This window comes from Dicentrarchus labrax, unplaced genomic scaffold (assembly GCF_905237075.1).
Source record: "Dicentrarchus labrax unplaced genomic scaffold, dlabrax2021, whole genome shotgun sequence".
Lineage (NCBI taxonomy): Eukaryota > Metazoa > Chordata > Actinopteri > Moronidae > Dicentrarchus > Dicentrarchus labrax.
This window is the reverse complement of record NW_026136714.1, coordinates 17,627,021-17,654,925: the sequence shown is the minus strand read 5'-3', so window position 1 is coordinate 17,654,925 and position 27,905 is coordinate 17,627,021. Positions and strand designations below refer to the sequence as shown.

Sequence of the window (27,905 nt, the reverse complement as noted above, 5' to 3'; positions counted from 1 at the left end):
TCATTGGCACAGAATGGCTCTGGGTCCCTCAGACCCTTCAGGCAGGTTTTCATCATCCAACTGCTGCTGTGATTTAGCACCAGGCTCCAGACACACACCTATGTCTGATTTTTTTTCCTATTGTAATTACAACTGGTATCCATCTCTCAGGCTCCTGATTTGGCGGAGAAAATATGGCCTGTCGTGTCTTGTGTTTAAAGTGTCAGAGTGAGGAGGGACTTTAATTTGCACTCTTTTTCACCCAGTCAGCATATGATCAAATGACTCTGTGGGAAAGCTGTTGCTCGGGGGTGCCGTTGCTCCCTGTCTACTGCCAAGCAAAGCCAATAAAGCCCAAATGAATGGATAAAACCATTATGGTGGAACTGAAAGCTTTCTCTTCAGGAGTTTTAAAGCACTACACAATGAGGGCATTTTTTTCAATTAGTTAACTTTGTTATTGTTTTGGCAGTGCCTTGCCAAAAACTCTGCCCTAATTTCAAAAAATAGGCCACAAGATGCAGCATCTGAGGTGGTAAGATAATTGTTTAGAACGTATCAAGCTGTAAATAAAAAGATGCCGTGAAAAAAAAAAAAAAAAAAAAGAGAATAGCAACAGCTCATTTGCATAGCAGCATTAGGTGGGATCAAACATTGTGCCATAAACTGACAATGAGACACGGCATCTTCCGCATCCTGAAAGAGAATGTGAAATTGATCCATCTTTGTGTTTGTATGGGTGCATATTTGAGCACAGGAGGAGGGCTGGGAGGGATAATGTGTGTGTGGGTGTAGTGTTCTATGAGTGTATGGGGAGGTCTGAGGAGGGGAAAGGCAGTGAGGAGAAAGAAAGATAGCTGGAAAAGGAAGAGAGAATGTGAAATTTGATGTCAATGTGAAAATGCGGAGTGTGAGTGTTATGTGACTTATCATGGCATACCACCATGTGTTTTCCGGTTGAAGTGTCTCTCATCACGTGTGTCAGCTGCATGGGTGATGCAGCAAAGTGAGAGAAAGAATTAGAAGCTCTGTAATTTTGCTTTAACATTGACTCCATCGGTGAGGAATGTGTTTGCATTCTTGTGAGTTCTTGTTGAGTTTCTTTCTTCTCTTAATTGGCCATGGTCTGCAATGAGACCAATAAAAGGACAACTCTTCTCTTGAGGTATTCAAAGGGAAATACTATGTAGGATTTTTTTAACTCCCACAGTACAAAATGCCATAATATATCTGTAGCTGGCAAGGTTGTTGATCAATACAACTGACTCATTGATTACTCTGCCAGGTGCTGAGATTTCTGGCTTTCATTTCTAGCTTTTTCAGCCTGAATTTCAAGATCCTCCCAGTCTCCCCGGTCTTATTTATTCTCTTTTTTCCAAGTCTTTAACAATTGAGGATGGTATGAGTAAGACCTTTCAGTTATGAAGACTAATAAGCCTCATTAGCTGCACCAGAGACCAGAGCATCTCCAAGAAGAGGAGATAAGTTCTGCTAATGTTGTTGCAATTCCTTCTGGTCACCAATAGAGGTCGATAAAAGTCACAAATTGGTTATTGGGCCCTTTTGTGATGGAGTTTTTGGGGGGTCAATAGGAGTCAACACTGATAAATTCAACATATAGTTTGACCAAATCACACTGAACGCCTTAAACAGAAAGTTTGACTTAACAATCCAATTGTGTTCTGCCACAAAACATATCAGCATTGTTCCCTGGGTTGCCACTGGACCCAGTAGACAATGAAAGTAAGTACAGAAGGTAGCTTTTAAGGGTAATTGGCTCCAATGCAAGCATTCACTTGTCTCTGTCTTATCTGCAAAACATTGCATTTTTCCCCATCACAAGGGAATCTCTTTGTTTCTCTCACAAGTCAATAACACTTCCATCCAATTATTTATTTACCTGTTCACCCAGATTCATAATTAAAGTTTTGTAGCAACAGATACGGTTTGATAATGGTATTTAAAACTTAATCTCTCTAAATATGTACAAAATGTGATTGTTCTCTTCATGTAATGCATTACCTGATGATATAATTACATCTCTGGAGAGTTGGTGTTGAATTAAAATATGGAGAGCTACTTTTTACATGTAATTATTTAATTTCATTATGTTTTATTTAATGCATGACAGCTTATGTGATCGTGCTGTACATTATATAAAATAACAGATGATTACATTTTGTCTGATGACCCATTTAGGAACATATTACAGTTTGCCAATTTTGACTTGGCATTGCAATATTATTACTGTTATTAAAGTTACATTGTATTATTGGTGATTCTAAACAAGGGCTTGCATTACTGGGGACAGCCCATGCAAGATACAAGTGCAAAATTCAGTGCAAAATTTAGATTCATACATAAAAAATGTGTCGTTGTACATTTGTGTTCCTGTACATTTATGTTCCTTGTAGTCATATTTACTTACCGACCACTCAATGTCTAAAGGATGAATATGTCAATATTTTGTGCTACAAAGCCTTGGTGGTATTAATGCCTTAGTTACAGTGACAGACTGCAGCAGGGTATCTGAGAGTGGATCTGCTATGTTCACTGCATCCTGATGAGCACCCTCCTTCAGGGGCTTCTTTTAATTGGCCGCGCCCTTCAAGTAGCACTGCATTTATTTATACAGTACATACACACACACACACACACACACACACACACACACACACACACACACAGATTCCCACTGATACACATACACAAGCATGCTGGCCTCAGATATCCTTGGAACTTTCCGCTCTAGGTTATCCCAGCCTCCCAGCCCCTTCAGCCCTAATCAGCAAGACAGAGGAACTAAGTGGATAAACAAGTAAAATTCTATTTGTTTATACAGAGGAAGCTAAGGGGCGAAAATATACAGAAAGTAGTAGAAATGGAATACACTATTCCCCCAGATTACCAGTCCTTAATCCTCTCTGTGGGTTATTATACTACTGTCAGAATATTTGGACCGACAATGAGCATAAAACACACTGTAGATGCTAACCCCCCACTCCCTATACTCCTCTCTTGAAATGAAATAAAATAAAAACTAACAATAAGTGTCTCTTGTCTTCTTGAGGAGGGTGTGGGAGAAGAGGGAGGACCAGAAGAATTAGCGTTATGCAACTTTAGGGTGGTGAGGCGGGTGGAGTTTTTATGGGGGGATTTATTTATGTCTTTTTACAAAAATCCACTCTGACACTGTATCATAATCCTTTAAAAGTGCCTACGCATGACAGAACAGATCAAAACCTCCAATGTACTAAAGCCCAACCCTTAAATAAAAGACAAGTGAAATCTGCACACTATATGCAGTTGCATCAGAGCTGCGTTCACACTAGAGTCGTGATACATAACAACCGGTGAGCCAGCAAGCAACACGAAAGCCCCCCCAGGGGAGCGAATATGCATCTGTTGATTCCTTTAACACGGCAATAACATTATACGGCCGCAGCTCCTAGCAAGCAGACAGAGTTGGCTAATTTGTCGAACACGTTGCCCATCTCACTCTGCTGCACAGTGTCATCTTTCAATCTGTGGTTTCACAGTTGTTCTTGTTGTGTCCTTGGAACTCACCGTGCCCATTTTTCTCTCTGTGTATCCATGAAAGTTGCATGGTTGTTCTACTCCTATCGCAGATCCGAAAGTGTGCACCGAGCCGGCTGAACGTTGGTGCCGCTGATTATACCACAATGGGCAGGCTGACTGATGGCCTAGTAAATTGTTAATTAGACAGAGCAGAAGCCGCTCTTAAATTAGACGCACGAATGGAGCCGTTGTCAGCCTTATAAGTCAACCCTGCTCCCCTCCTCTTCCTGCAGGCTGCAGTGCCACTCAGATAGATAAAGTGGCTGAATGATCCAAGACGTGAGCACGAGTACAATGTCATTGATCACAGCGTTATGAGGTGGGCAGAACTGATCAATGGCAAAACACACATACATAGATAGATAAATAGATAGATAGATAGATAGATAGATAGATAGATAGATAGATAGATAGATAGATAGATAGATAGATAGATATAGTAAAACTTTTAAAAGCAGGGTCTTTAGTCCATTAAGAGTCCACCGATCAAAAGAATCAAAGGATTTCATTAAAATTAATCTGAGTTGAGGAATCTTGTCATGTGAAGTCTGTTGCTCACTTTCTGTTTGCTGGGTGCCGTAAATCTTTGACTTCTGTAACATTACGTTCACGTTCAAGTGTCATGGCAGTGGCACAGAGGAAAAAGTGCGACCTGAACTTCAAGCTGTTGGTTGTCATATTTGTGCTGTATCCCGCAAGTTCCTTTTTATTCACACCAACATTGCAACTGTAAAAATCCCTGAAATTGTTGCTTTTTCAGTTAGAAGTGTTTTTGGTTTGAGGGAAATTGAATTTTTGAGTATCACTACTGATTCATAGGATGCAAACTACTTGTAATAAGAAAAAGGCATAAAAGTACAGAAATATCAGAAACAGTGTCTACTGCCATATCTGTGAAACCCTGATAGATGTATTCAGTTCAGTTCAGTTTTATTTGTATAGAGACACAGCCTCTTCCTTGTAGATATTTTAGTTTGTATTTATTTTATGACCTGATCTGAAGCCTGCATTGAGTCAGTATTGGCTGCTGCACTTGTAACAGCAGGACTGTCAAATGTTCCAGTGCATATTTTAGTGAGGATACCCTGAGGAAGAACCTCCGACTTTTTTTCTCCACGGATAGATAAATATTCTCTGGTAATTTTAGCCTTGTTGATTTTATTAGAATCAGTGACGCAAAATGGAGTCCCTACCGATCCTCTTGATCACTCTGAGTGAGTCTGCCGGTTGTTGTGATTAGTTTGAAAACTCGACAGATGGGAGTTGGTGTTTTGATGCTAAATCCCTGGCAGCATGTCTTTGTGGTGCTTAAGCCAAGTCACCTTTCTCTATTCTATGCGTTGTTGGATCCTGTTCTTCTCGTTATTTGTCTTCATTTAAGATGAAGTTCTAAAGGACCACTTCAGAAGGACTCTGTGCTTTGCATAAATAGCTGCATATATGGGTGTTTTTTTTTATGTGAAGGACAGATGATGTATGCTGAATTGAAATACTGCATATTTTAGCAAGCTTTCAAATGGTAGATCTGCAGCGTGGGGTGAAAGAAAAAAGCACCTTGAGATGACGGAGTAAGGAGCCCACTTAATGACAGAAAGGGCAGCTTACTCAGACAGACAGGCTAGACAAACCATAGATAGACAGATAGATGTATTTCACATGCCTTTCAAAAACATTTGAGGGAAAAAAAGATTTTGCTGATAGATGGATAATTTACCTATTTATGGCATCAGAACAACACACTGAAGTCTCCAACAACAATTTTAACAAGGCATTGTGCTCATTATAACTTTATACAATCATATTTTCTTGAAACAAGTTTAAAACCATCTTCCAATAAGCTGATGCAATTCTTCATTGTCAGAAATGTTCTTTAAAGGACCAGTGTGTAGGATTTAGTGGCATCTAGTGCTGTAGTTGCTAATTGCACCGCTCTAGCAAGTAGGAAAAACTATGGTGGCACAAAAACTCACAAAAAAATGCAAAAGGCCACATTCAGAACCAATGTTTGATGTACGACTACTGTAGCAACATGGTGGTTCAACATGACAGACTCAATGGAGAGGACCCATTCCCTCTGTAGATAAAAACGGGTCCTTCTAAAGTCCCTTAAATTTAATTTCTGCCACTAGATCCTCCTAAATGTTACATACTGGACCTTTAAGTTGAAATCCTTACGTTATCAGTCCTGGTGGATGGAATAACGTTACAGATAACACTCCTTAAGTAACAGAAGAGCAACTGGTGTATCTCTTTACAGTGCAACCAAACAAATTCAAGTTTTATTAAAGAAAGTCAGTCAATAGTAATTGAAACCATGATCTGATTTTATACTGCAAAGTGCAAGTAGTTTTAAACACAACAGCAGGGTGCAGTAAAGGGTGGTCAAGTACAGCTCTTTACCTAATAGCAGCTTCTTCTCGCTCTATGCAAAACATACATAAGCTTCCTTGTTTTGTAGACATATTCTTTATTAAACAATCTCAGTCAGTGCTTTGAGAAACACATTACATTTTCTGTGGCTGCTTCACAATATAAGTGTTTCGTCAGTTGAATGCCTTGAATGTGAAGCAGCAGAAGGATGTTCTGTTTGCATTAGCTGTAACTCAATACAGCTTTGACACGGTGTAAAGAGAGTGAACGCTAAATGGTGAGCCTGTTATCGGTGAGATAAAATTGGCTGGATTGCATGCATACCTTGTTTCCAAGGATTCATGCAATTCCCTCATGCTTAGGTAGGTATGGGGGATTTACCTCCCAGCCTGGTAATAGTGGACCAATAAACTAATATGTAGAGGGTACTTTAAAGAAGGAAATATACATTGGAAACAAGTGGAATTATTTTTGGAGGGTGCTTGTTTTGGAATTTAATTCAAAATGACTCTTTAAGATGTTTTCCACAGTACATCATACATATTCAGAGAAAATATCTTGTATAGATGGATAGATGGATCTGAATTTTCCATTGTGCTATACTTCCTTCAAAAATTGAGGTAGAACAAAGCATTTCAGAAACTCAGTGACAGATTGTGGTTTCATACAGTCACATTGCTATACAGTCACCACATGTTTCTCCCTGTGAGCTTGGTAGGTAGTTCACAGCTGAAATATGTATGGGGAGCCCTTCAAAGGAAATAGGTCGTCACTCCTTGGCTCAGGGGAAATTGATCTGTTATAGATGTGAAAGCTCATTCTGTAGGTGCTAAACATATATAATATATACCTGTTCTGGAGGCTTTATACAAGAATTCCACAAATTTAACGTGGCAGATATAACTTTATTTCATACACAAATCAATGTGCTCAATGGCAAGTGGGAGTAAAAGGATTTGTCGAGCAGGAAATGCATAATCCTGCAACTGATGCAGGAGCAAGGTAAGACTTTCTAAACATACTCAGAAGCACAACAGTGGAATCAATGAAGATCCCACTCGTCTGCTACAATATGAGCGCCCTATAACCTTCCCTTTGAAAGAACAACACTATTGTTTATCTGCATGTAATTGGACAGGGCTGCCCTGGCAAAAGCAAAATATAGTATGAGGGAAAGGTAACTCCTTCCAAGTTAAGATGTAATGTCTGTGTTCAAGGCCGTTCACTTGAATCAGGTTTTGCTCTCTCATCTCAGGGGCCCAAAGTAGGTCATTCTTATTAAAATGCAAATCTGACAAGTGCGCTTCATCTGTACTCTCCTATTGTCCCTGTGGATTGTGTGCCCAATGCTTATTCCCTTCGAATCTTTATGATATTTCCTTCACTCATGCGCTCTCTTACTCCTCTCACATTGTGTTGGTTATTCTTCTCTTTCTAATTCTATTACTGTCTCACCCCCATACACACTGTCGCTCATCTTTCTGTCTTCACTCTCAGGTGTAAATGCTGATTATCTTGTGTAGATATCAGGCCATGGCAAATTAAATGTGACCGCAGCTAGCCTGCCAGGACGTCCATTATAATGATATCTGTAATCTGCTGGGCTCAGGGGAAGCAGTTGGGAGGGGTGGAAAGATAGAGGGATGATGATGGAGGGGGATTCAGTGTGTATCCGGTAGCTGGCAGGAGAGTGGCGGACATGGATTTTCCTCCACTGATGAGGTTTGCGTGGACTGCGGGACCATATGTCATCCATGGGTTTAAGTCCCATGAACCAGAGGCTGAAACATCAAAAGATGAGGTCATGAACTGTTGTATACAGTATGTCGAGCTAGTGGAAAGCTGATTTTTTTCCCCCTTACTTTAGCCTTTTTTTCCTTTTTTGACTGCAACTTTTGTGCTAAGTGTTCCTTGTATGATGTTTCTGCACCATAAAGAGTGATTTAACATCTTAATCTCTGTATTTGTATTTGTATGTCTGTTGGTAAGTATCAGTGGTCTGATCTGTGTCTCTTCAGCCATATGGTAGCAATCAGTGATCATGATTCCTGTTCTCCAGGGGATTTTTCCCGAGAAAGATCAGTGTCAGTATCAGCAAATATAGACACTTTTTATTAGTAAGTGATAAAGACTGAAACTATTGTTAATCATTATATCAGGGCACCGTGCACCATCGAAACAGCAGCATTGATATCCTGCAGTGCAGCATTTTGAAACGATTCTCAACGCATTACAGCGGGTGGGAGACCTTTATAAAAAAATTCCCACGGAATCCCTTTGGAGAGCACAAAGGAAGAATTGATCTGATGAGCACGAAGATTGCACTGGGGATATGATACTGTCGCTTGGCTTTTCCAAAACCTCTAATCAGAAATGGTGCTTGTTTTCACATGCCTGTCCGTGTTCCCAGCAAAGCCTGCCGTTGCAGCAATTATTCCAGTGAGGCATTGAGCACTGCCAACACTCCATCTCGGAGCTGTAAACAAATTATGCTGAGGGGTCTTGATGATGTCTGCGTCAGAAACGAAATAATCTGAAACCAATTTTGATGGTCCCGCTGTGCCTTCTTGGGTCCTTAGCCAGCAGATACTCATGGGGTTGAAAGTGTGTGCGTGCTGGAAGGGAGCTGGCTGTTACAGCAGTGCCTTCCAGATGTACGGTGTATCTGTGAAGTATTGGGTTTTTTTTTTGTCTTCCCAAGCTGTATTTACCCATTTTGCATCTCTCATCAAAAGTACAGACTCCGCTTCACTTGTTTGGATAATGAGTTTTGATGGATCCAGCTTTTTCTCTGTTAGCATAAATCAAAGCTTAAAATTTCCACCTGGCAGTTTCAAGAAGTAATTGATGAAGATACAATTGCCATATGCACTTTTAAACGTAATATAATTCAACTTGATGCCGTGAAGTGAGAGGAGGTAATTTTACTGACATGACTTTGTAATTAGTCAAACAACTGGTGGCTTGTGTTTTGATCTATTGCATGTTTAAGCTCTTTTGTCTTGTGGAAATTTCTGGTGGTTTTCAATAAATCTTTCAGTGGTTTTGCCGTGGGTAATTGACAGGTTATGTTTTCTCCCCCTCCATCGCTCCCTTGGAAGGCATTAGCATATTGAGTTTCGTGCCTGACTGTGAAGCGATTCCCACCATGCCTTTAAAAGGCATCGCATGAATAGGCGGCACATTATACCGCAGAGAAATATGAGACAGGAGAGAGAGCACACTCTTCCTTTACTTCTCCTCTCAGCTCATACACACTTTCAGGGAGATGAGCTCGACACACGTGCAAACACACACATACACACACTGGCTGCTAGAGGCCCCTGCATGCTGACTCATACAAGCTTCAGGAGGCGGACCGTATTTTCGGGAGGTGTGAGTAGTGCATGTTACATTCCCATCTCCCATGGTTAACTCCGGAGAAACAGCCATGAAATAGGTACATCTTACCCTCCAAGTTAAAGACACCTGATCCTTCCCTGGTTTTTCGCTTGTTTTTTGTTGCCTACTCTACCGTGACACTGAAATTAGAGTTGGAAACTCTACAGAATCTGATCAGTAGTTCGAAATCACACCTAACTACGGGGCTGGAAATACAAAATCAAAGTGCTGGACTACTTTTCCTCCAAAAGTCAATAACCGAGTTTGGATTTACTGTCAACAGCGCTATGTACCATCAAATAAATTTCTGAGACGGCTAACAAATTATCTCATGGAGAATATTTAACAACATTGATTTTCCAGCTTTTCACTTGCATAAATTAAAACCAGAATGAAGGAATAGAGCGGTACTTTTACCGCCATTCATTCGTTGTCTTTTCTGCAGATATTATGTTCAATTTAAAACTATACTTAATTAGAATTACATAGGCTGTTGTATATAGGCTATAGGAGGGGCTTTTCAAGTCAGTTACGCTAGAGCGATCAACATGAACATATGTTTCGTATAGGAGGTCAAGAAAGGCCTCTAACGACCATATGTCTTCATTAGTTATTCTAGGAACTAGAAGATAACAAGAAGTACAGAAAAAAGATCACAAAGTATAAAAACATTGATGTATGCATTTAAATACATTAATAAGAGATAAGGAAAATACAAAGATCCATCGCAATCAAGATCACAAGCACAAAAAACAGTGGACAATAAGTTAAATAGTAAAATAAAACAAAAAAAAGTTTGCTTTAATTGTTTTTTACGTAAATAGAAAGGTTAAAGTTAATAGAATGTCAGTGTAAATATTACAGAGCAGAAAATATGCAGATTGATGCATTTAAGTAGAAATATCTGATATCAAGTAAATATAATAATGTATTTCCACTGAGACTGAGATATCTGCTGTTGAGATTTCTGCTTCCACCCCAATACAATGGAAGTGAATGGAATTTTGTTTTTGGTTCTCAAAGAATCTAACAATTAAATCTGAAAAGCAAGATGTCCTTTCATAAACAATGTCTCTGTTATTCGGGTTCCTCAGAATGATCCAAAGACCTCACAGTCAACAGTTTTTATTTATTTTTAAGTATTTTAAGTATTTTCTTCCTCTGAAAGTAGAATATTAAACTAAAACATGGTTTGAATTTTTAAAATTATTGCGCACATTTGGGATATTTTGAAGCATATAGAAGAATGTGTTTGTTTATATCTGTTTTTGTCTTTGTCTAGAGTATTGCCATTTGTCAGATCCACATAAATTTGGTGTATATTATAACAGATTTCTCAGATCTTTTTACCTGTCAACAAATACAAACAACACTTTAGCTGTGTCTGGTAAGCTATTCTACCATATAGGCTCTTTCTGCAGGTAGCCAAATTTCATATAGAGTTACTTTTCCATTAAAAATGCTTTGATAGGTCAAGCCATTCAGAAATTCAAGGAGGTCACTTGTGGTATCACAGTATTTCCTATCAATGGATTCTATCTGCACACAGTGTCGTAATAGAGACCTGTTATTTCAAAAGCTATAGCATCCTGCATTAGAAACCATAAACAGCCATTAGCTTCCTCTAGTGTGAGAGCACTGAACCTCACTGCCGGCTGGGCAAGGCATTACTCAGCAAATGGAGGGTCTGGAGACTGGAAACTTTATTGCACATGAGCAGATGAAAGGAGATATGGTTTACTGACATGGACTTTATGGGTCTCTCTTCCTCAAAGTAGCCTAATTTACTGAATTTGCAGGGTATTTATTGGGTAAGCATTTATTGGGCAAACATTGTCCACTAAAGCTGAGATAATGATGTCTTTGTGTTGGCAATATTATTTTAGGCAGCTTTCACTCTTGAAAGGCGGAAAAAAAATGTATTGTAGCTTTTGTTATTTTTTCCAATTTTGCTGTACCCATATTCTTTCTCCTTCCACATCACAAGGATAAGTTTACTTTATTATGACAGGAACATGTCATAATAACATGCCCAACCCTCCACTGACAATGGGCCCTGCTGATGTTTTGTCTCCTCCAGTGGAAACTTATTCTACATTATGTAAGTGACATTGAAACAACTCCTCTTTAAGGATTCCTCTGTCAATACAGCAGCACTCTAATTATGTCCTTTGCATATCAGCGAATTGCGTGAGTACTGCCTGATATGGTTCAGGAGTATGTGATACCTTCTTTATTACTGAATGGGTTCATCCAGCCCGCCCTCTGCCATTGCCGCACAAACTATCCTCCTGTGCACCACCTTCTCAATGAGATAGAGTTGGAGCTGTGCACATTGGGACTGTATTACAGTATCGACTGCTCATCCACTTAACGGGAGAATCAGCTCCGTTTACGACTAATTAAAGCCATTAAAGGGGGCACACGCTAATGCATTTTTGCACAGATAAGAGAAACATGGGCGGCAGTGGCAGCCAGGGCTCATTTTACCGGCAGGTCAAGATGAGAGTAATTAACTGGGTATTAAAGTCGCACCGTGACGTGTTCACCAGCTCTTAGACGAGACAAGATGGAGGCTTGGGTGCAGAGTCTTGATACAGGCGTTGTCAGAACTCTGGCAGATTGCCTTTCACACTCAATACTTTTTAGTTCAAAAGCTCTCTTCAAGGATCCTTGGGGAAAAAAAATCATGGCTGTAATGAAACAAAGATGTGCATCAAATGTTTTACTAAAGAGTGTAGATGAGTAAAACTCATGTTTTTTTTTTTATTATTTTAAATCCAAACACCTGCATTCATAATGTATTTATACTTTATTTGGAAGACAGTGATGATAAGAAAATCTTATAAACACAACACTTGCAGCAGCAGGTAAAGGTGGAGAATTAAGTGCTTGAGGAAGTGATATTACAGATGCTGCTTTTCTATACACCAATTTGTGTTGCAGCATATGCTGAAACTCTGCCTTACTTTGGAGCAATTCTCAAGTGTAACTCCTAGGAACAATTAAAGGTTACATCATCGGAATTTACATAAAATTGTCTAACGATTAACTGAGTTTTGTACCGCAATGTACCAAGTTGTTTTGACTTTCTAACATTTTCATTATCTGCAATTTTAATGGAGGATTATGCAGGTTAAATGCATGAAGGACTTGCATAATGGCTACGACTGCTCACACGTAGCCCTTATAACTGTGCATACATTATTCCAGAATCAGTGGCAGACAACAGCCACTGCTTACAGCAGGCTATATGCCATGATATACACACATTTTCATCATACAAACTGTGAAGCAGGGGAATCTATACCCAGTGTACTTAAGTACAATTTTGAGGTACTTTACTATTTTATACTTTGTATTTCTATTTCTTAAATATTGTACTTTTCACTCAACTACATATATTTGACAGTTGCACTTACAAAACACTACACTACACTTTTAAAGATCAAGGTTTATGAAAACATGATGCATTAGTTTAGAGTACTTTAACTAGCTGCCACATTAAAGAAAATCTGTAATATATAATAAATTGTTTCATGATATTATCACTGACAGGTATCAGTATGCATAACAATTGCATTTTACTGCTGATACTTCTGTACTTTTGCCCAAGTGAGATTTCCAATGCATGACTCTTTGTTGTAATTGATTATTTTTGTCTTGAGGTATTGCAGCTTTTATTTAAGTAAAAAGATCTGAATACTTCTTCCGCCACTCACTATACTTTTTGAAATCCAGCCAGACATGTGTTGTTTTGCAGGGAAGGATGTAGGAATAAGTAGAAATTACATAGATAAATATTCAGTGTCCAAATGTAGATTAAAAAGACAAAACAAAGCCTGGTTTCTTCCACAAGGAGCAAGATGAAAGCAGAGGGCTTGAAGAGTTCCTCCACCTAAGGTAAGCTGTTGCTAAGCTGAGTCTGCAGTTATCTCTTATCCACTGTGCTGAATACAGGAAGAGGGGAAAGGGAAGGCAAAATAAGGGCTAGGCATTCTGTTGCCAGATTGACTCCATCTTCAAAGAGATATTAACATAGCACCAGTTTTCCTTTTATCTTCCTTTAATTTCAAGGATGCCAGCCTAAATTAAAATGCAATGTGAGTGAAATGAACCTAAAATATCACCACAAAGGAAGGAGAGAAGAAAGGAAAATAAAAAAAGAAGACGTGCAGGTTGGAAACATTGATCTGAAAGAAAGAGGACATCTCTCTCATTAACTGCATCATCTCAGGTCATATTTTCCCTCTAATCCATGTTGGTACTGTTCACATTTTATTTCAACAAACCGAACCATGTGTGCTAATGTTCCAATAGTCTTAATATTAAAAACTAATTAGACTTGTAAATCCTGACTGATGACAGATGAGAAGATATTTTGAAATCATACAAGTTAGTTGCAGGTTTAATGATTCAATCACAGAACTGTCAGCTAGACACTTGGAGCTGCATTGTTATTCTCATACTTGTTTAGAGAAATTATCAGATAGACGCTCTAATAACACTGAATTTCAATATTTACCACGGTGAGCTGGTTTATAAATTCACTGGATTCCCAGGTGACAGTATTTCATTGGTACGCAAGATGGGCTCCACAAACACTCCAAGTAACTGCTTTAATGACTGTTTTCCATGTCGGCAACAAAAAACTCCAGACTTGCAGCTGTTCCCCACTCAGTTTGTTAAAAAATGAGCTTATGATGAGGCAATGCTGCCTCCCAAATGCGGTGTGGAAATTAAAAAGAGTTAGGCTAAATGCAACTAGTTCTGAATACCAAATATAGGTTTTAAATAAAGCCCATACAAATTGTCACAGGCTTCCTATAGGTTGTTCAGAGCAGCGGGGAAATGGAAATAACCTATTCTGGATCGGGTGCCACCAACAACCACACAAACATCTAGCAGTGTGACTGCAAGACAAAACCTTATTTCTCTCTGTCACCCCAGCGCTGTATATATATTTCATCGGTGTTGCATTTCTTTGAAAGTTTCTTTGCCTTCTGTGTTTGTATCTCAAAACTTGTAGTAAATTTTAACCATGTCCCCTCGGCAGGAGTATACATCCTTCTTCCTTCTCTGCGGAGCGAGCTGGCAGCATAATGTTAGAGATCGAGTGTCACAACTGCTTCCTGAGCATCTCAAAAGAAGATTTCAGCTGCTCTTTCCCCACTGCGATGTTGCTGTCACTGACATAGCATCTTTAAGATAAAACAGGGAATAAAGGATCTTGGAAGATGATGTAGCAGGGCTGGTGATGGCACAGAAGATCAGACTGCAGTAGAGAACACTGGGAACTGAGAAAGGCAGAAAAGAGAGGGGAAGCATGCATACTAATGCTGCCCTCTGGATCCATGTCTCTCTTTCAGTACTTTGCATAGGGACCTTCCACTTTAGAATTCACTGTCTTCATGTAAAGATGCCACCTACACAATATTCCTTTTTCCATATAACTTCCCCCACTGAAGCACTTGTGATTCACCAAGCTGACGTGTTTCCATTCTGTGCCATCAATCTGTCTTCCTGATTTCCCTCCAACTGCCTTTACCTTGGTGTCAACCCGATAAAGGTGTCTGCACTGCATAGAAGTAATTTACATATGGTATATTGTGGGTAATAACTGACACAGCATATTGACTGGGCTAATTGACTTAGAAATGATGGTAGTAAGAAGATAAATTGCTGGGTGTCTATCGTATATTTGTGTCATTAGCTGCATACTGTACCACAGTGAATACCTGAGGAGGTGCTCAAATGAGTTATCTGTCTGAGAAAAGGTGATGGAAACAGATGAAAGTGACTCATGCTGGAGTTGTCTCAGCATGGAAGATGGGCTGAGATATAAGGGGTGATTTTAAAAGTCTCATATGGCCAAACATAGCCTTAGTCATATGTTGAGATAAACTGCAAAGGGAAATTTTGATTATATGCAATTTTTGTCATCGATCTAAGAAAAAGAAGTCAGATGGGGCAAGACACATGAGCAGTCAGATAGTCCGTTTTTAAACTAGCCTGCAGGTTTGGAGGAATGAATGAAGACTAATAGTAAGAATTATTACCCAAAATGTCAAACATCCATCACGGTTTACAAACCACCTTCCTGGTTATTGTATGCATGCACACATTTTTCCTGTGCATCGAGAGATAATTATAGACAAGTGAACTGATGGCTTGTTTATAAGCTGTCTGATCAGCTGACAGCTCATGTTTCTAGCCTTGTCAAGCTTTGACGTGGCAATGTTGCCATGTTCCCAGAGTGCAGCAATTCAATTATTAGTTAAGTTTGTTTTGTTGAGATAAGTGACAGCTAAAACAACTAAAATATGACCTAAGACCAACATTTATACATACCAGGATTGCATCTAGCTATTATTTTCGTAATTGATTAATCTGCCAATTATTTTTTTGATCAACTGAATACTTTGGTCGTGGAGGAAATCAAAAAAGGAAAAGATTTGGTGAAAATCGAAGCAGCAGAGGCTGAGATATCCAGACTTTCAGTCCCTAGTTCGGGTTCCCAAAATCTAAAAACTGTGAATCTTACATTTCCTATGATGTACCTTTTTTTTTTTTTTTTATTCAGCACTCTCTGTCTGATAATAGCCAGATCTTTCAAACTACACACCTAAGATTTGTAATGCAAGCTTTGTGTCATACATTTGTGGGCTCCCAAGCGCAGATAACCCTGATGACAGGGGACAAGGACATAATCAGGGTTATTTTTATTTATTTTTTCAGAGCAATGGAAGACATTATTCAACTGTTTTCACAGGCTGCATAGTACTCCTCATGGCGAATAAACGGAAATCAATGTGTAAAATTGCCCATGTGCACCTTTCAGTCTAGGAAGGATTACTTTTCTTAGACACACTTTCTCTAGTTCTATTGGGCTAAAAAGAAGAATAAGTCACATTGAGTAAATACCAGATTTAATTCCCTACATTAAGTAACTTTGGCTTTTTTTAAAGCTGGAAGGAATGTGGCACACAGAATGGGATGGTATTTTTAAAATAAATGTACCGCATGACAATATTTGATTTGACTTGCGTAAAATACCAAATGGCAATGTTTAACTGCAGGGTTTGATGTTGGACAGAAAATGTCAAAATACTACTCTGAAAGAGAAAGTAGGCCAGAAGTCGGCATGGGACATCTGTCTAAATACATTCACACCACCACACAACACCTTGAAACAAGTTCCAGGATTCCCCAGCAATATAAAGGCAGTGTGCTTCAAAGTAGCTCACAGACACGTGTTCAGATTTCGGGTGACATCGGTAGTCAACAGGTGCCAGAACACAACAGCTGCTGCTGCTGCTGTGACTCGCCTGCTCTGAAGTTGCCCTGGGGAGCCCAATGTGTGCAACCTGTTTTGCATTTCTGCAAGGTTTGTTATGGCAAAAATGAGACGTGACAATAAAAAGGCTGTGGGGGAAGTATTGATTTCCTTGCTGAAGGTATGGGCAGAATCTTGCTTAGATCACTTCAGAATTATCAGCTTGACTTTAGTGGAAGGATTCAAAAAATGAAGTGAAAAAGAAGGTGAGCTCGTTTTGGGATTCAGAAAGTGTTTGGTTCTCAGTCAACACAGCAATGAAAAACCCAAAGGTTCTGGAGGGTATAATGGCCTCTTGACCTCTCTCCAAATAAGAGAGATGGAGAACGTCTCCAGGTGTCTCCTTTGGTGCCTATTTAAGGAGCCGCCAGTCTGCGCTCCCTATTTTATCTGAGCCACAGAGAGGCTATTGGAGTCCACATGATTGATGTGGTCTCATCTCTCAGACTGTCACGCTCTCCTGATGAGCAGATACTTTATCGACTCCGTTTTGGGGAGTGTGTCTAGTCTCACCTTTCAAAAGAAAGTATAAGCTCTTTTAGGGAATAGACTCCAAATAGTGACCTCAACCCTGATCTTCAAAGTGTCGATTTAAGTGTAAGGTCCCATCAGATAAGTTCTCCTGGTAGGATATTAGTTTCGAAGAGAGGGCAGGATTCAACAAACTGTGTTGTAGTGCTCTGTGCCGTATCCTGTTGACAGAACAGAAAATACTGGAGTTTGAATAATGACATTAGCTAAGGTGACAAAAGTCCATTGATGTTTTCTTTTGATCTGTAGTCTTTTTTCACCCTCACTATTGGCTCTATCCTGCTGCCAATAATGTCTAGCTGGTCAGCTTGCCTTGCAACCCTGAAAGCTTCTCAGAGACATTAACCTTTGCATGTGCACACATGAAGATATCACACAAGAAACTATTTCAAACAGAAACAGGCCTGTATATTTAATACTTTACATTTAAAAGTACAAGAAGATTTCCTGCTGTTGTTTGCTTATCTCTGCTCTGTGCTGTGATACTGTGATCGTTAAAAGAATGTAATCCACAAAGTGTCTCTATCCTTGCAATAAGATGATGGCCTTGCATTTTCACTCCTAAGCTGTGCCCGGCAGCTTTCACAGAGATTGTACAACCCTGTGTAATAGGCTACTTCAGTTATAAAGGGCAGATGCTTATCTTGTCCATATAGGATCCTTTGGTCAGACTGATTTGGTGTTGAGACATTAGATCATAACCTTCATGTCCAGTTCTGGCAGGTGAACAAGCTCTCAAAGAAAAAAAAAACTACAGGAAATACTGTGGAAAAATCCATTGAATGAGATGCTCTGTTCGTGACAAACGCTTTTCTTCCTATGACCCTTTCCTCTTTTGTATCTTGCACTGTCTAAGGGAGTCGTGGTTAAGACAACCAATTTGTTCCACTAAGGGAAGCAGAAATGCTTAGATAATAGCCCTAAGTATCAGGGGGTTGTCAGCGTTGTTTTTCTATGCCCTGTTAAATCATAATGAGAGGACGAGACAAAAGCCAAGACTAAAAGTTAAAAGAGTGAGGTAGAAATCGTTTAGCAACTTTTGATTAAGATTTACTAAGCCATGGCCTTCTTTCACATTATGCTACAAGGCTGCCTGTTTCATGCTGCTACCATTGTCTTCTATCACATCCCTTCCTGTTTTTACACAGTGTTTTCTAGTAGACTCGGTAACGAATGTCTTCCATTCTGCTATTTAACATGACTTTGAGTAGTATAAATTTAAGGGTGAGATCATACAAAAAAAAAAAAATAAGTGGCTTGTTTTAACACAGTCTGTTGTTGCATGTAGGCATTTTTAGCCCTGACTAAGAACTGGCTCTCAACAAGCAAGAGTTTTGACTGGGAGCCAGCATCATAGACAGCAGGGTTTCCAGTGTTAGGCTTCACAGTGTGAGGACAAAAAGGCCATAGAGTAAGTTACATTGTTTTGTTCATAGAAAAAGCCACGACCCATATATATTATTTCATATTAACTCATTTAATTTTATTACCATACAGCAGTTAATGTTTATTAAAATGTCACTGTGCTTCTTGCACTCAGGCATTGTAGTAGGAAAGTGTTGTTGCTCCCTTCAGCCACAAGAAGGAGTGCACCCTTTGAGCGCTTCTGTCAGGAGTAAACAGAGTCAAAGCACTTACATTGTACGGCTGTGCAAAGAGAAAACGCTGGACAGAAACATGGGAACAATGTACGCAATGTCTGTGTATTTTACAGGTAAGTAAACATGGGTAATAAGCAGATGTGTAGCATGGTGTCATGATATTATAGAGATGGTGGGAAAGTTGGCTTTATATTCCTCCTGTGTATCTTTTAGTGACACTTAACTTTTGTTGTAAGTCATGTAAAAGGACCCAGCGTTGCTATGTTTTATGTGGGTGTGTGTAATGCTTTTGCCCAACTGTGAATACAGTCATGTTGAAACAGGGAGCCACAGCAATAGTTTGTGTAATATGTATTTGTTTTGCATTAGTAGGAAGGAATTTTTTGTTTAACTGTCAGGAGTAAACAGGAGTCAAAGCACATACATTGTACGGCAGTCCGAAGAGAAAACGCTGGACAGAAATGTACGCAAACGAATGTATGCAATGTCTGTGTATTTTGCAGTGCCAGTAAAGGAAGAAAATACTATGTCACACTGAGTCTTTATTCACGTGTGCAACCCCAGACTGCAAAGCAACAGAAAAACAGAGTAATAACACAGCAGCAGTCAGGCCCAAATGCATATATCTTAAAATAATACTATCACTTCACTATGAGGTTCTGAATCAACAGTTGACTCTTGTGGTGTGTATTGGTCTAGTCATTTGAGTAATTGATTAGTTTTTCAACAGAAAATAAATAGCTTGAGCTATTTATTGAGCAGAAATGTCAAATGTGAGGAATTCCTTTTCTCGGCTGTAGCTTAGGACTTTCATGCACTAATCAGAGGGTTGATGGTTTAGTCCCCAGCTCATCCTGTGTATTAGTGTCCGTGGGCAAGACACTGAAGCCCAAATTGGTCAGTCCTGTGCTTTGCAAGGTAGCTCCCTGCAGTCAGTGTGTGAGTGTATGTGTGAATGGGTGAACGAGAGACAAATTGTAATGTGCTTTGGATAAAAGTGTTGTGTGCTTATATAATCACCACATTTTTTTCTTGACAAAGTGATGATAAGAGGAATTTACCCTAATCGGGGATATTGACACTGTTCAGAGATAGTTTTAAAAACAACATTGATAGCCGCATTAAGATGATGACAGCATAAGCTGCTGCAGTCACTTTTTGCTGTGACTGTCTTTTATACCTTTGGCTACTGGGATTCGAGCTGTCAAACTGCAACATTTAGCTGAGATGCAAAAGACAAAAAAGATTTTGGAACATCTCTCTGGTGTACAGCATGGACAGGAGGACTCATATGCCTTTTCACACACAGACAGATGTTGCCTGGGCAGCTGGAAAAAGTTAAGAAAATGGAACTGCATGAAGACAAAGAGTACTGCTTACGTTTCTCTGCACTAGGGGTGATATGCATATGACATGATTTTGTATGGGACTAGTTTTTGTTCAATTAAAAGTCATACCTTCTAATTTAGTGTTGGGCTGTTTTTCATGAACTTTCTGATTATGGTAGTTGAGTCATATAGCTTACGGTTGCTCCATCCAATTTAATTTTCATTAAATCATTTTGTGTTATTTCCCTAGTCCAAGCATGTTGAATGTTTTTTTTGTTTTCTTCGTTTGCCTTGCCTAGTGCTGACATTTCAGTGTTGAATCATTGCACATTATTAAATCAAATCTGCTGCTGGCGATACAAAACAGACAGTTTCCAGAGCCAAGCAGAAGAAGGTCTAGTTAATGGATCACATTCTTTTTTATCTTTCAAATAATGAATCTTTCTATTAATGTAGTGCTGACTTTGATGTTGATCCACAGGCTTATAGTAGTAGCTATGAAGTCTATTTCTCACTGTATTTTTTTTTTTATTGAGTCAGTTATAGTAATTCTTGAAATAGGCCATATCATTCCACTTGTTTGCAATGTAGCTTTCCTTGTTTAAGAAAATGACTTAAAATGACCATCACTATCTTGAAACCAGACTTTAAAAGGCAGATAGTTGAACTAGACTAAAAAAAATGACACTTTGTTTAATAAAAATTGCAACAATTATGTTGAAAACAGGTCAAATACTAATACCCCCTATTGCTCGAAGAAAACGTAGGTTTAGGACGTAATAACAGACATAATACCTTGTTAAAATGGAGACCTCTTTGCACTTTGTTGTTCTGATGCCATCAGGGACTGGGATGAACACTAGGGGGCAAGCTTAAGCCTTTCTCACATGTCCATAGCATATTTAGGCAATTACATCTCCTCTCTCCTCTCCCATCTTTTAACACTTTAGATTGTGTGTGTGTGTATGTGTTTGCTTCACAGTGGTATGTGACAGACTGTGAACTCACACGTTTGTACATATTTGTTTGGGTGTGGGCTGGCTTGTGGTGAGCCACCCACATTAATCTTAATCCAATAATAACATTCATTGGGCTATTTACCATTCTGATTGAGGCAAGTTGTGTGGACTTCTGGCATCTCGGATTTAAAATTGATTGCATCCCCAAATCTTCCCCTCTCCTTCTTTCCCCTCTCTTCTTTCTTTTTCTTTCCCTTCCCCTACACACACTGTCAAGTCTCCGTTGTTGCAGGCTGTCTCTTAAGATACAATAGTCTTTCTCTCTTTCTCTAATCTCTCCTGCTTTTATACTCTCATTGTAGGGCTGCTACATTCACTTTTTTTTCTTTTTCTCCTTCTTCTCTTGCCCCAACCGTTCGTCTCCCTTTCTCCTGCTCCCTCGCTATCGAGAGTCTCTCTCATTGCGCGGCGGCTCCTTTGCAGTGTCTGCCTCAATTTGCATCATTCCATGGTGTGCGGTGTCAGCTCAGGCCTCTTGATCAAAACCTAGCAGCTGATGACTGCTTTCATCCCACATTTAGCTGCCTCGCGTCCATGTAGCTGCCTCCCTGTTTCCCACAATGCTTTGCTGGTGCGGGAGTGGTGTCCGCCTGTGTCTGCTGGTCTGTCTGTTGTTTGTTGCTGGGGATCGGCGAACAGATGGTGCGCTACGTTTCCCCCTGCAGAGTGTGAGTGCTACAAAGTGTAGCATCATGCAAGATGGGTTTTTACTGCAGAAACGATTACCACAATAGATCTCTTATACTTTATTCATTCCATCTGCAGAAATAAATACTACTATAGCATGTCCTATGTATGAAATGGTAGTTCCCGTCTCATTTATATAACTCTTTGCAGCATTCCTTATGTTCTTCGAAAGGTTTATTTTTTTTTGCTGAATATTTAATCAAGGATCCTCATAATGCCTCGCTAAAGTTTTCATACCAAATTATAGCTGTAAGATTGAAAGGATTGTCCTTGACTATTTTCAATGGATAACTGGTGAATTATTAAGAGCTCCGTTAGGGGACCTCTTTGTGCTATAGTACTCTGAGATCCACAGTCGTTTGACAGTTCTGTAGAGATTATGGGCTTCAGCTAAACTCCCTGGGAAATGCTTCTGTAGCTAGAAATATATTTGTAGGAAACTAGCATCGGTTCAAGCATGTAGGCAGGACATCCCCCCAGGAGGATGAGTGGGTTAGTACGGATGGTAACTCTCAAGAGGCTCCTCTTGCTAAAATATTAACAAGGACGGATGAATTAATTTCACTTAAAAGACTTAATTTAATTTCCTACCAATGAATATTACCACTGGTCTTGCCAAGCACATGAATGGCAGAGATCTGTAAATTGGGGGAAATAAACATCTATGCAGACACCATCATACGGTGCTGAATTGTGCCACTCACAGCAGAGGTGCATTTTTCACTGCTAATGAATCATTTGAGTTTGGGCCAATGCCAGGCACTCAGAAGCCAAGATTAAAACTCTGCTCTTGCTAATCATAACAAAAGCCATGGGATTAGTCATTGGAGATAGAGTCAAGGTCCTTGCCCACACAGCTAATTGAGCTCTTATCATGGCCCAGCCGGTAATGCCATTAATCATAAATGGCATGTCATGTTCATGAGAAAATGTGGAAGCTCCATAAGCTCCTGATGAGCTCTAAAAGTGCATAGTGCTTTGTTTTCAAAAGCCCATGCAGAGCCTTGAGGATAGTGTATGAAGATTAGCCTATCAGGGTGTTCTCTTAGTTAACTTGGACTCATAGAAAAAGGTAATGCAGACACGCTGTGATTTGCTGCTCTTCTTTATGAACACATTTGTGTTCAATTCATTGCGGCACAAGCCTCTTGCCTTGCTTTCTGCTGGCTGGTGAGACTAATGATAATCTGTGGGAGCATGATTTGTTGCTTAGAGCAGACACAGAGCCTCTTCTTGTTTACTCTACTTTACTGGAGGCGGTTTACCATAGATATAGCCAACAAAAGTGGAAGAGCAAACATAATCTATTGTTAACCACTTCAGTTGCTACACAGCTTTTTCTAGATGCCCTGTAGAAATGCACTGGTATACCTGTGAAGCTACATGCACTGCAGTTAACTGTCCTTTCTTTCTGTATTATTTGCCTTTGAGCTATTTTTCTCCTCGTAGAAACGTGTATGTATAACCACGTACTGTTGTCTTATGACCTTTGAGCCGATTTTCCCCAGGAGAGAGGACAATTATTGTCTTATTTGTGCTCCTGTTTCAAATCATGCATAACTTTAATTGCCAGCCCATGATGGGGTCTATGAGAAAGCTCTAAAACCTGAGTGCTCACATCAGTGTGCACTTGTAAATTAGCGTGACAGTGGCGGGTGACTGCACTGGGAGTAAGGGGGAGGCGGTGGTGGAGTTGGGGTTACGAGCTCAGCAGAATGATTGAAATCCCTGCTGTCAGGTGATGGCTGCTCAGGTGATGCGGCACAACGCTAGCGCCTCTCTAAGCAGAATGCAGACGGAGGGAAGACTTTAGAGGTTTTCATAAGAGAGGGGATCAAGAGAGATTTCATCCCGTGCTGTCTGTTTCTTTCTTGTTTCTTGTCAGGGCCGCGTGTCACATGCAGCCTGCAAACATACACATAATGTGAAGAGGCACAAGTACAAACCACCAGCTAATACAAATGCATCACGCTGACAGAAGAGTATACAATCTGCCATATATGTTAACACAAACAATCAATCAAAGGACATTAATTATAAAAGGGGGCTTACTTGAAAGAACTCTTCTTTGTACAACAGCATGTCGTCTTACAACCATTCCCTTGGATGTGTCCATGCCAAGTGAGCAATATGTTTGTAGTATTAGCACTGACATAGATATCTGGACAACTGTAAATTAAAAAAATTAGACATTGTAACATGAAACCATGCAAATTCCTTTCCACACGTCATATTCATTTGAAGATCAGCGTGTTAATCTTTCATTGAAGCAGAACACTAATTATAATTATTATATGTATACAGTTATAATAATAATAATAATAATAATAATAAGGTATTTCCAGTTTATATCATGTGCAAGAAAATAATACTTAATAATACTTATTCTGTAACAAATGTCTGATAGCTATGGTTACTAATTATAAAAACATATGATCACCTCCAAATATGCTGCACTGTCATAGATCAAACGGCACCGCCTACACAAGCTACAACATTAACATGCTTCTTCACTTTAAGGATTCAGTAATGAAAATCCAATAAATGTTTGAATTTGATATCAAATAATCTTTCTGATTTTACATCTGGGTTTTAAGTTAATGACCTAATGCTGGTGAAAAGGTGCAATGATGTTGTCATAGAACATCTGGTGTTAAGTGCTCATTTAAACACGAGAATCCCAAAGCTGTTTATCAGCCATCAGAGACTGATAGAGGATTTTTCTTTCTGTACATGACAAAGAAAATATTGCAAATAAGATAAGATACATATCAAAACACTAGCATTACACAGGGTGAATTAATGAAAGTAAGGGCATCATTATTCTCACTTAAACAATTTAATGCATACACAATCTTTGAAATAGTTTTTTCCAGCTATGCATGGACAACAAGACTTTAAAGGACTGCAACTTTTATCTAAAAGAAGAGTCTGAACCCTTCTTCTACTGATGTCAATTTAACATTTCCTGAAATCAATTAACTGCAACATTGAAAGAGAGTCAAAATTTGTTGTTGTTGTTGTTGTTGTTGTTGTTGTTGTTGTAATGTAAGGGTAAATTAAATAGTTTTTAATTGTTGACGTGCTGTGTAATTCAGGGACAGAATCTCTTTATGTCTTTCATTTTTGCCCACATTTGTTCTATGAATCAATACGTACATGCTTGTCGGAAGTACCAGAAGTAAACAAGTGGCCATTACTACGGTAGCGTCTCCCTACAGTATGCTGTCCAAAGAAGTGTATAAATTTCTACTTTTCTCTTTACATTTCTGTGTAACATTTTTACATTTGAACTTTTTTACTAATATAACTGTGGAACACAGACCGAATTTGTGTTTAGCTCTTGAAATTAAGATTGCTGGGTTAGATGGGAAAAATGATTTCTCACACATACTAATAGTGTACCCATGAGTTATAACATGACAATACACTGCCAGCAGCAGTCTCCTATTTTTTTAACTCACACGTATATGGTATTTTGTTGCATTGTGCAGAGCATTAAGTCTTAATCAGCAGGGCACGGACAGACCAGAAGTACCATTAAAAGCACTGTAATGCATTTGTATTATTCAGACATATCAGGCCCATTAGCACAAGCACTAGAAAATGGCATTCATATTACAAGCCACCAAGAGCTTACAAGCTGGAGCTCCAGGGAGAAAGGAACAGCTGAAGGATGCAGTTTAAAAATACCAGATTGTTTTTCTCCAGGGCTGGAATGACTCATTACCCAAGCAGCAAAGCAGGAAGTCTTGTCAGTTGGGTCGTCCCATAGTACAGTGACACGCAAATTGCACCACAACATCACTTGCATTGCTACAGTCATTTTGGGACTGTGACAACAATACACACACTTGTACACAACTTCACACAAACACACACCTGTGTTGGAATCCAGGGCAGTGATGTGTGCAGATTGTGGGAGATTTTTTGTTTCCTGGGAGGTAGGTTTATGTCTCAGGTGGCTGCCATATGCCGGCGTGTTTATCCCTTCTTCTCATCTTGTGGCTCACTTGTTCAGAAGTGATTAGATAGCCTGACCAACCCATCGCTCAGATACTACCGTGCCACCGTGATGACTTGCCACTATTGGATCTTTACTCTGGTCTTATCTGATGCCCGCTCTGCCGTGAGGTGTTGGGAAACCGGTGCTCACGTCACCAGCTCTCCTCCTATCTCTCTGTATGCAGTCCACGGAGGTGTGAGGGTGATGTTGAAGGGGTTAGAGGGCATATTGAGGGCAGACTGGCATGGCACTCAGCCATGGATCATCCCTCACCTGGGAGATAAAAAGCAGGAATGATGACTTCCCAGCTTGAGCTGAGCTTTGGGCCAGCGCTCGACCTTTCCAGTAAAAAAGGTGACTGATCCGTGGAGGCCTCTGATGTAAAGAACCGTCCTTATCAGGCCAACAGGGAAGGAGAGGAGTTGATGGCAGAAGGGCTGGTGCAAAGAAATTTAACTGATTCTGAGCTTGGCTGGGTAGGGATGTTCCTGTCTGTCTTCATCCCCTCCTTTTCTGTTATCTATCCTTTGCTCCCTCTATCCTTCTTATCTGAGCTCCTTTGCAGAAAAATCCATTTTCTTGCAGTAGGCCACTTTGTCTGCGCAGGGTGCGGCAGTACTGAGGCGGGTGGTAAATAATGCACAAGTCTTCAACAATTCTTCCAAAGGAGGGAGCGCTCACTATAAGACCCTCTCTGAAGTGGGCTTATTAAACCAGCCAGGCCGCAGACGTTTCTTTCATTTCTTTTCTATTCTATTCCTTTCCACCTTTTTCTGGGGGGGTGTGAGGTGAGATAAAAATTAAAATGTCCCTAAAGAAAATATCTGCTGGAAATGCCCATTATCCCTCTCCCTTACCCATTGAAACTAAAAAAAGGAATCCAAATGGGAGACGCATACAGCTCCCGAAGTCACTAAGTTTGCCTTTGCTGTGGTGCACTGCAGAGATCCTGCAGTCATGTTGTGCCTGATCCCTTGTCGAAAGATTGCCAACTTGCTTATGGATTCTCTGACATTTACAACAGAAAATATAAAAAAAGGGAAGCAGATGACCATCGTCTTCTGGACAGGATTCAAAGCAAGGGTTGATGAAAGTCAGGTTTGGAAATCTTGCTCACCTTTCCTGACAAGCAGCGCCTTGATATGAAAGTACTGAGACCAACTCTGGCATGTCTCTTTTTGGCTGTTCCTCCCTCTTCTGGGTATTAATATAGATTATATTTGTTTTATTTTATTTTTGATTCGGTCAATTTTTTCCATTTGCTTCACAAATAAAGATGACTGTTTTCACTCAAATCTGTAACCTCGCACCAGCGGTGTTTCGTTTTCAGTAGAAGTGCTGCAGTAGTCATTTCTCTATAGCAGAGAATAGAGACCTTATAGTGTGCTTGAAGGTCTCAAGTCTCTGCTGTGATTTAATATATACAGTCAATACTGTTTGAGTCAACAGAGGCGACCAAATTCAGTTTCAAAGCTGCAGTTTTCACATGCTTTGGGTTTAAGTGGAAGGTCTAAGACAGAGAATGAATCAGATGTATGCGGAGGCAGGAGAAGATATGAGATCCTATACCTCACTAATGTCAAAAATCCACCTACATATGTTCACAGAGAGTATTGCAGCCTCCACAAATATTTACCAGATTTTCAATAGTTTTCATTGCGCAACAAATCCCAACATATCCCTTTTACAGCACTATTTTGGAAAGGAAGGCCTGTAAAAAGATCCAATGTGATGGGAGCAAAACACTGCTGAGAACACTGCTCTTGTTACAGGGCAGAACAGCAGAAGTAGGCCTTGTGTTATTGGCCCTAATACATTTGCTTGCAGGATCTGACTCAAAAGATGAAAGGAAGGGAGAGGTTTGTCTTTTTCAGGTCAACATGCCTCCAGGGCTGCCTACACATCCAAAATAGATGGATCTACAAGAAAGCTGGCCAGAATTAGTTAACGCTTGCACAATGATCTAGCTAATTTATTTATTTATTTATTTTTTCTTTTCATTTTCTGCTAGTCTCAGGATGTCTTTCTTCCTCTGGCGACTTCTTACAGATGCTTGTGGGCACACTGTGTCTCTGTATTCCTTTCACT

The 27,905-nt window shown here is 39.7% G+C and overlaps 1 protein-coding gene across 2 annotated transcripts in view; it reads left to right on the top strand.

The window, feature by feature from the left end:
* The window catches only part of rtn4r (reticulon 4 receptor), a 42,556-nt gene that overhangs the window by 1,893 nt on the left and 12,758 nt on the right, over window positions 1–27,905 (top strand). Inside the window, exon 1 of one of the 2 annotated variants that reach the window (XM_051423365.1) lies at window positions 18,805–18,890. The exons of the other annotated variant lie outside the window; for it this stretch is intronic. Within the exon in view, the coding sequence (XP_051279325.1) occupies window positions 18,854–18,890 (37 nt within the window). The 5' untranslated portion in view covers window positions 18,805–18,853. Of the gene's footprint in view, window positions 1–18,804; window positions 18,891–27,905 lie in introns of those variants that run through there. 2 annotated transcript variants of the gene reach the window in all.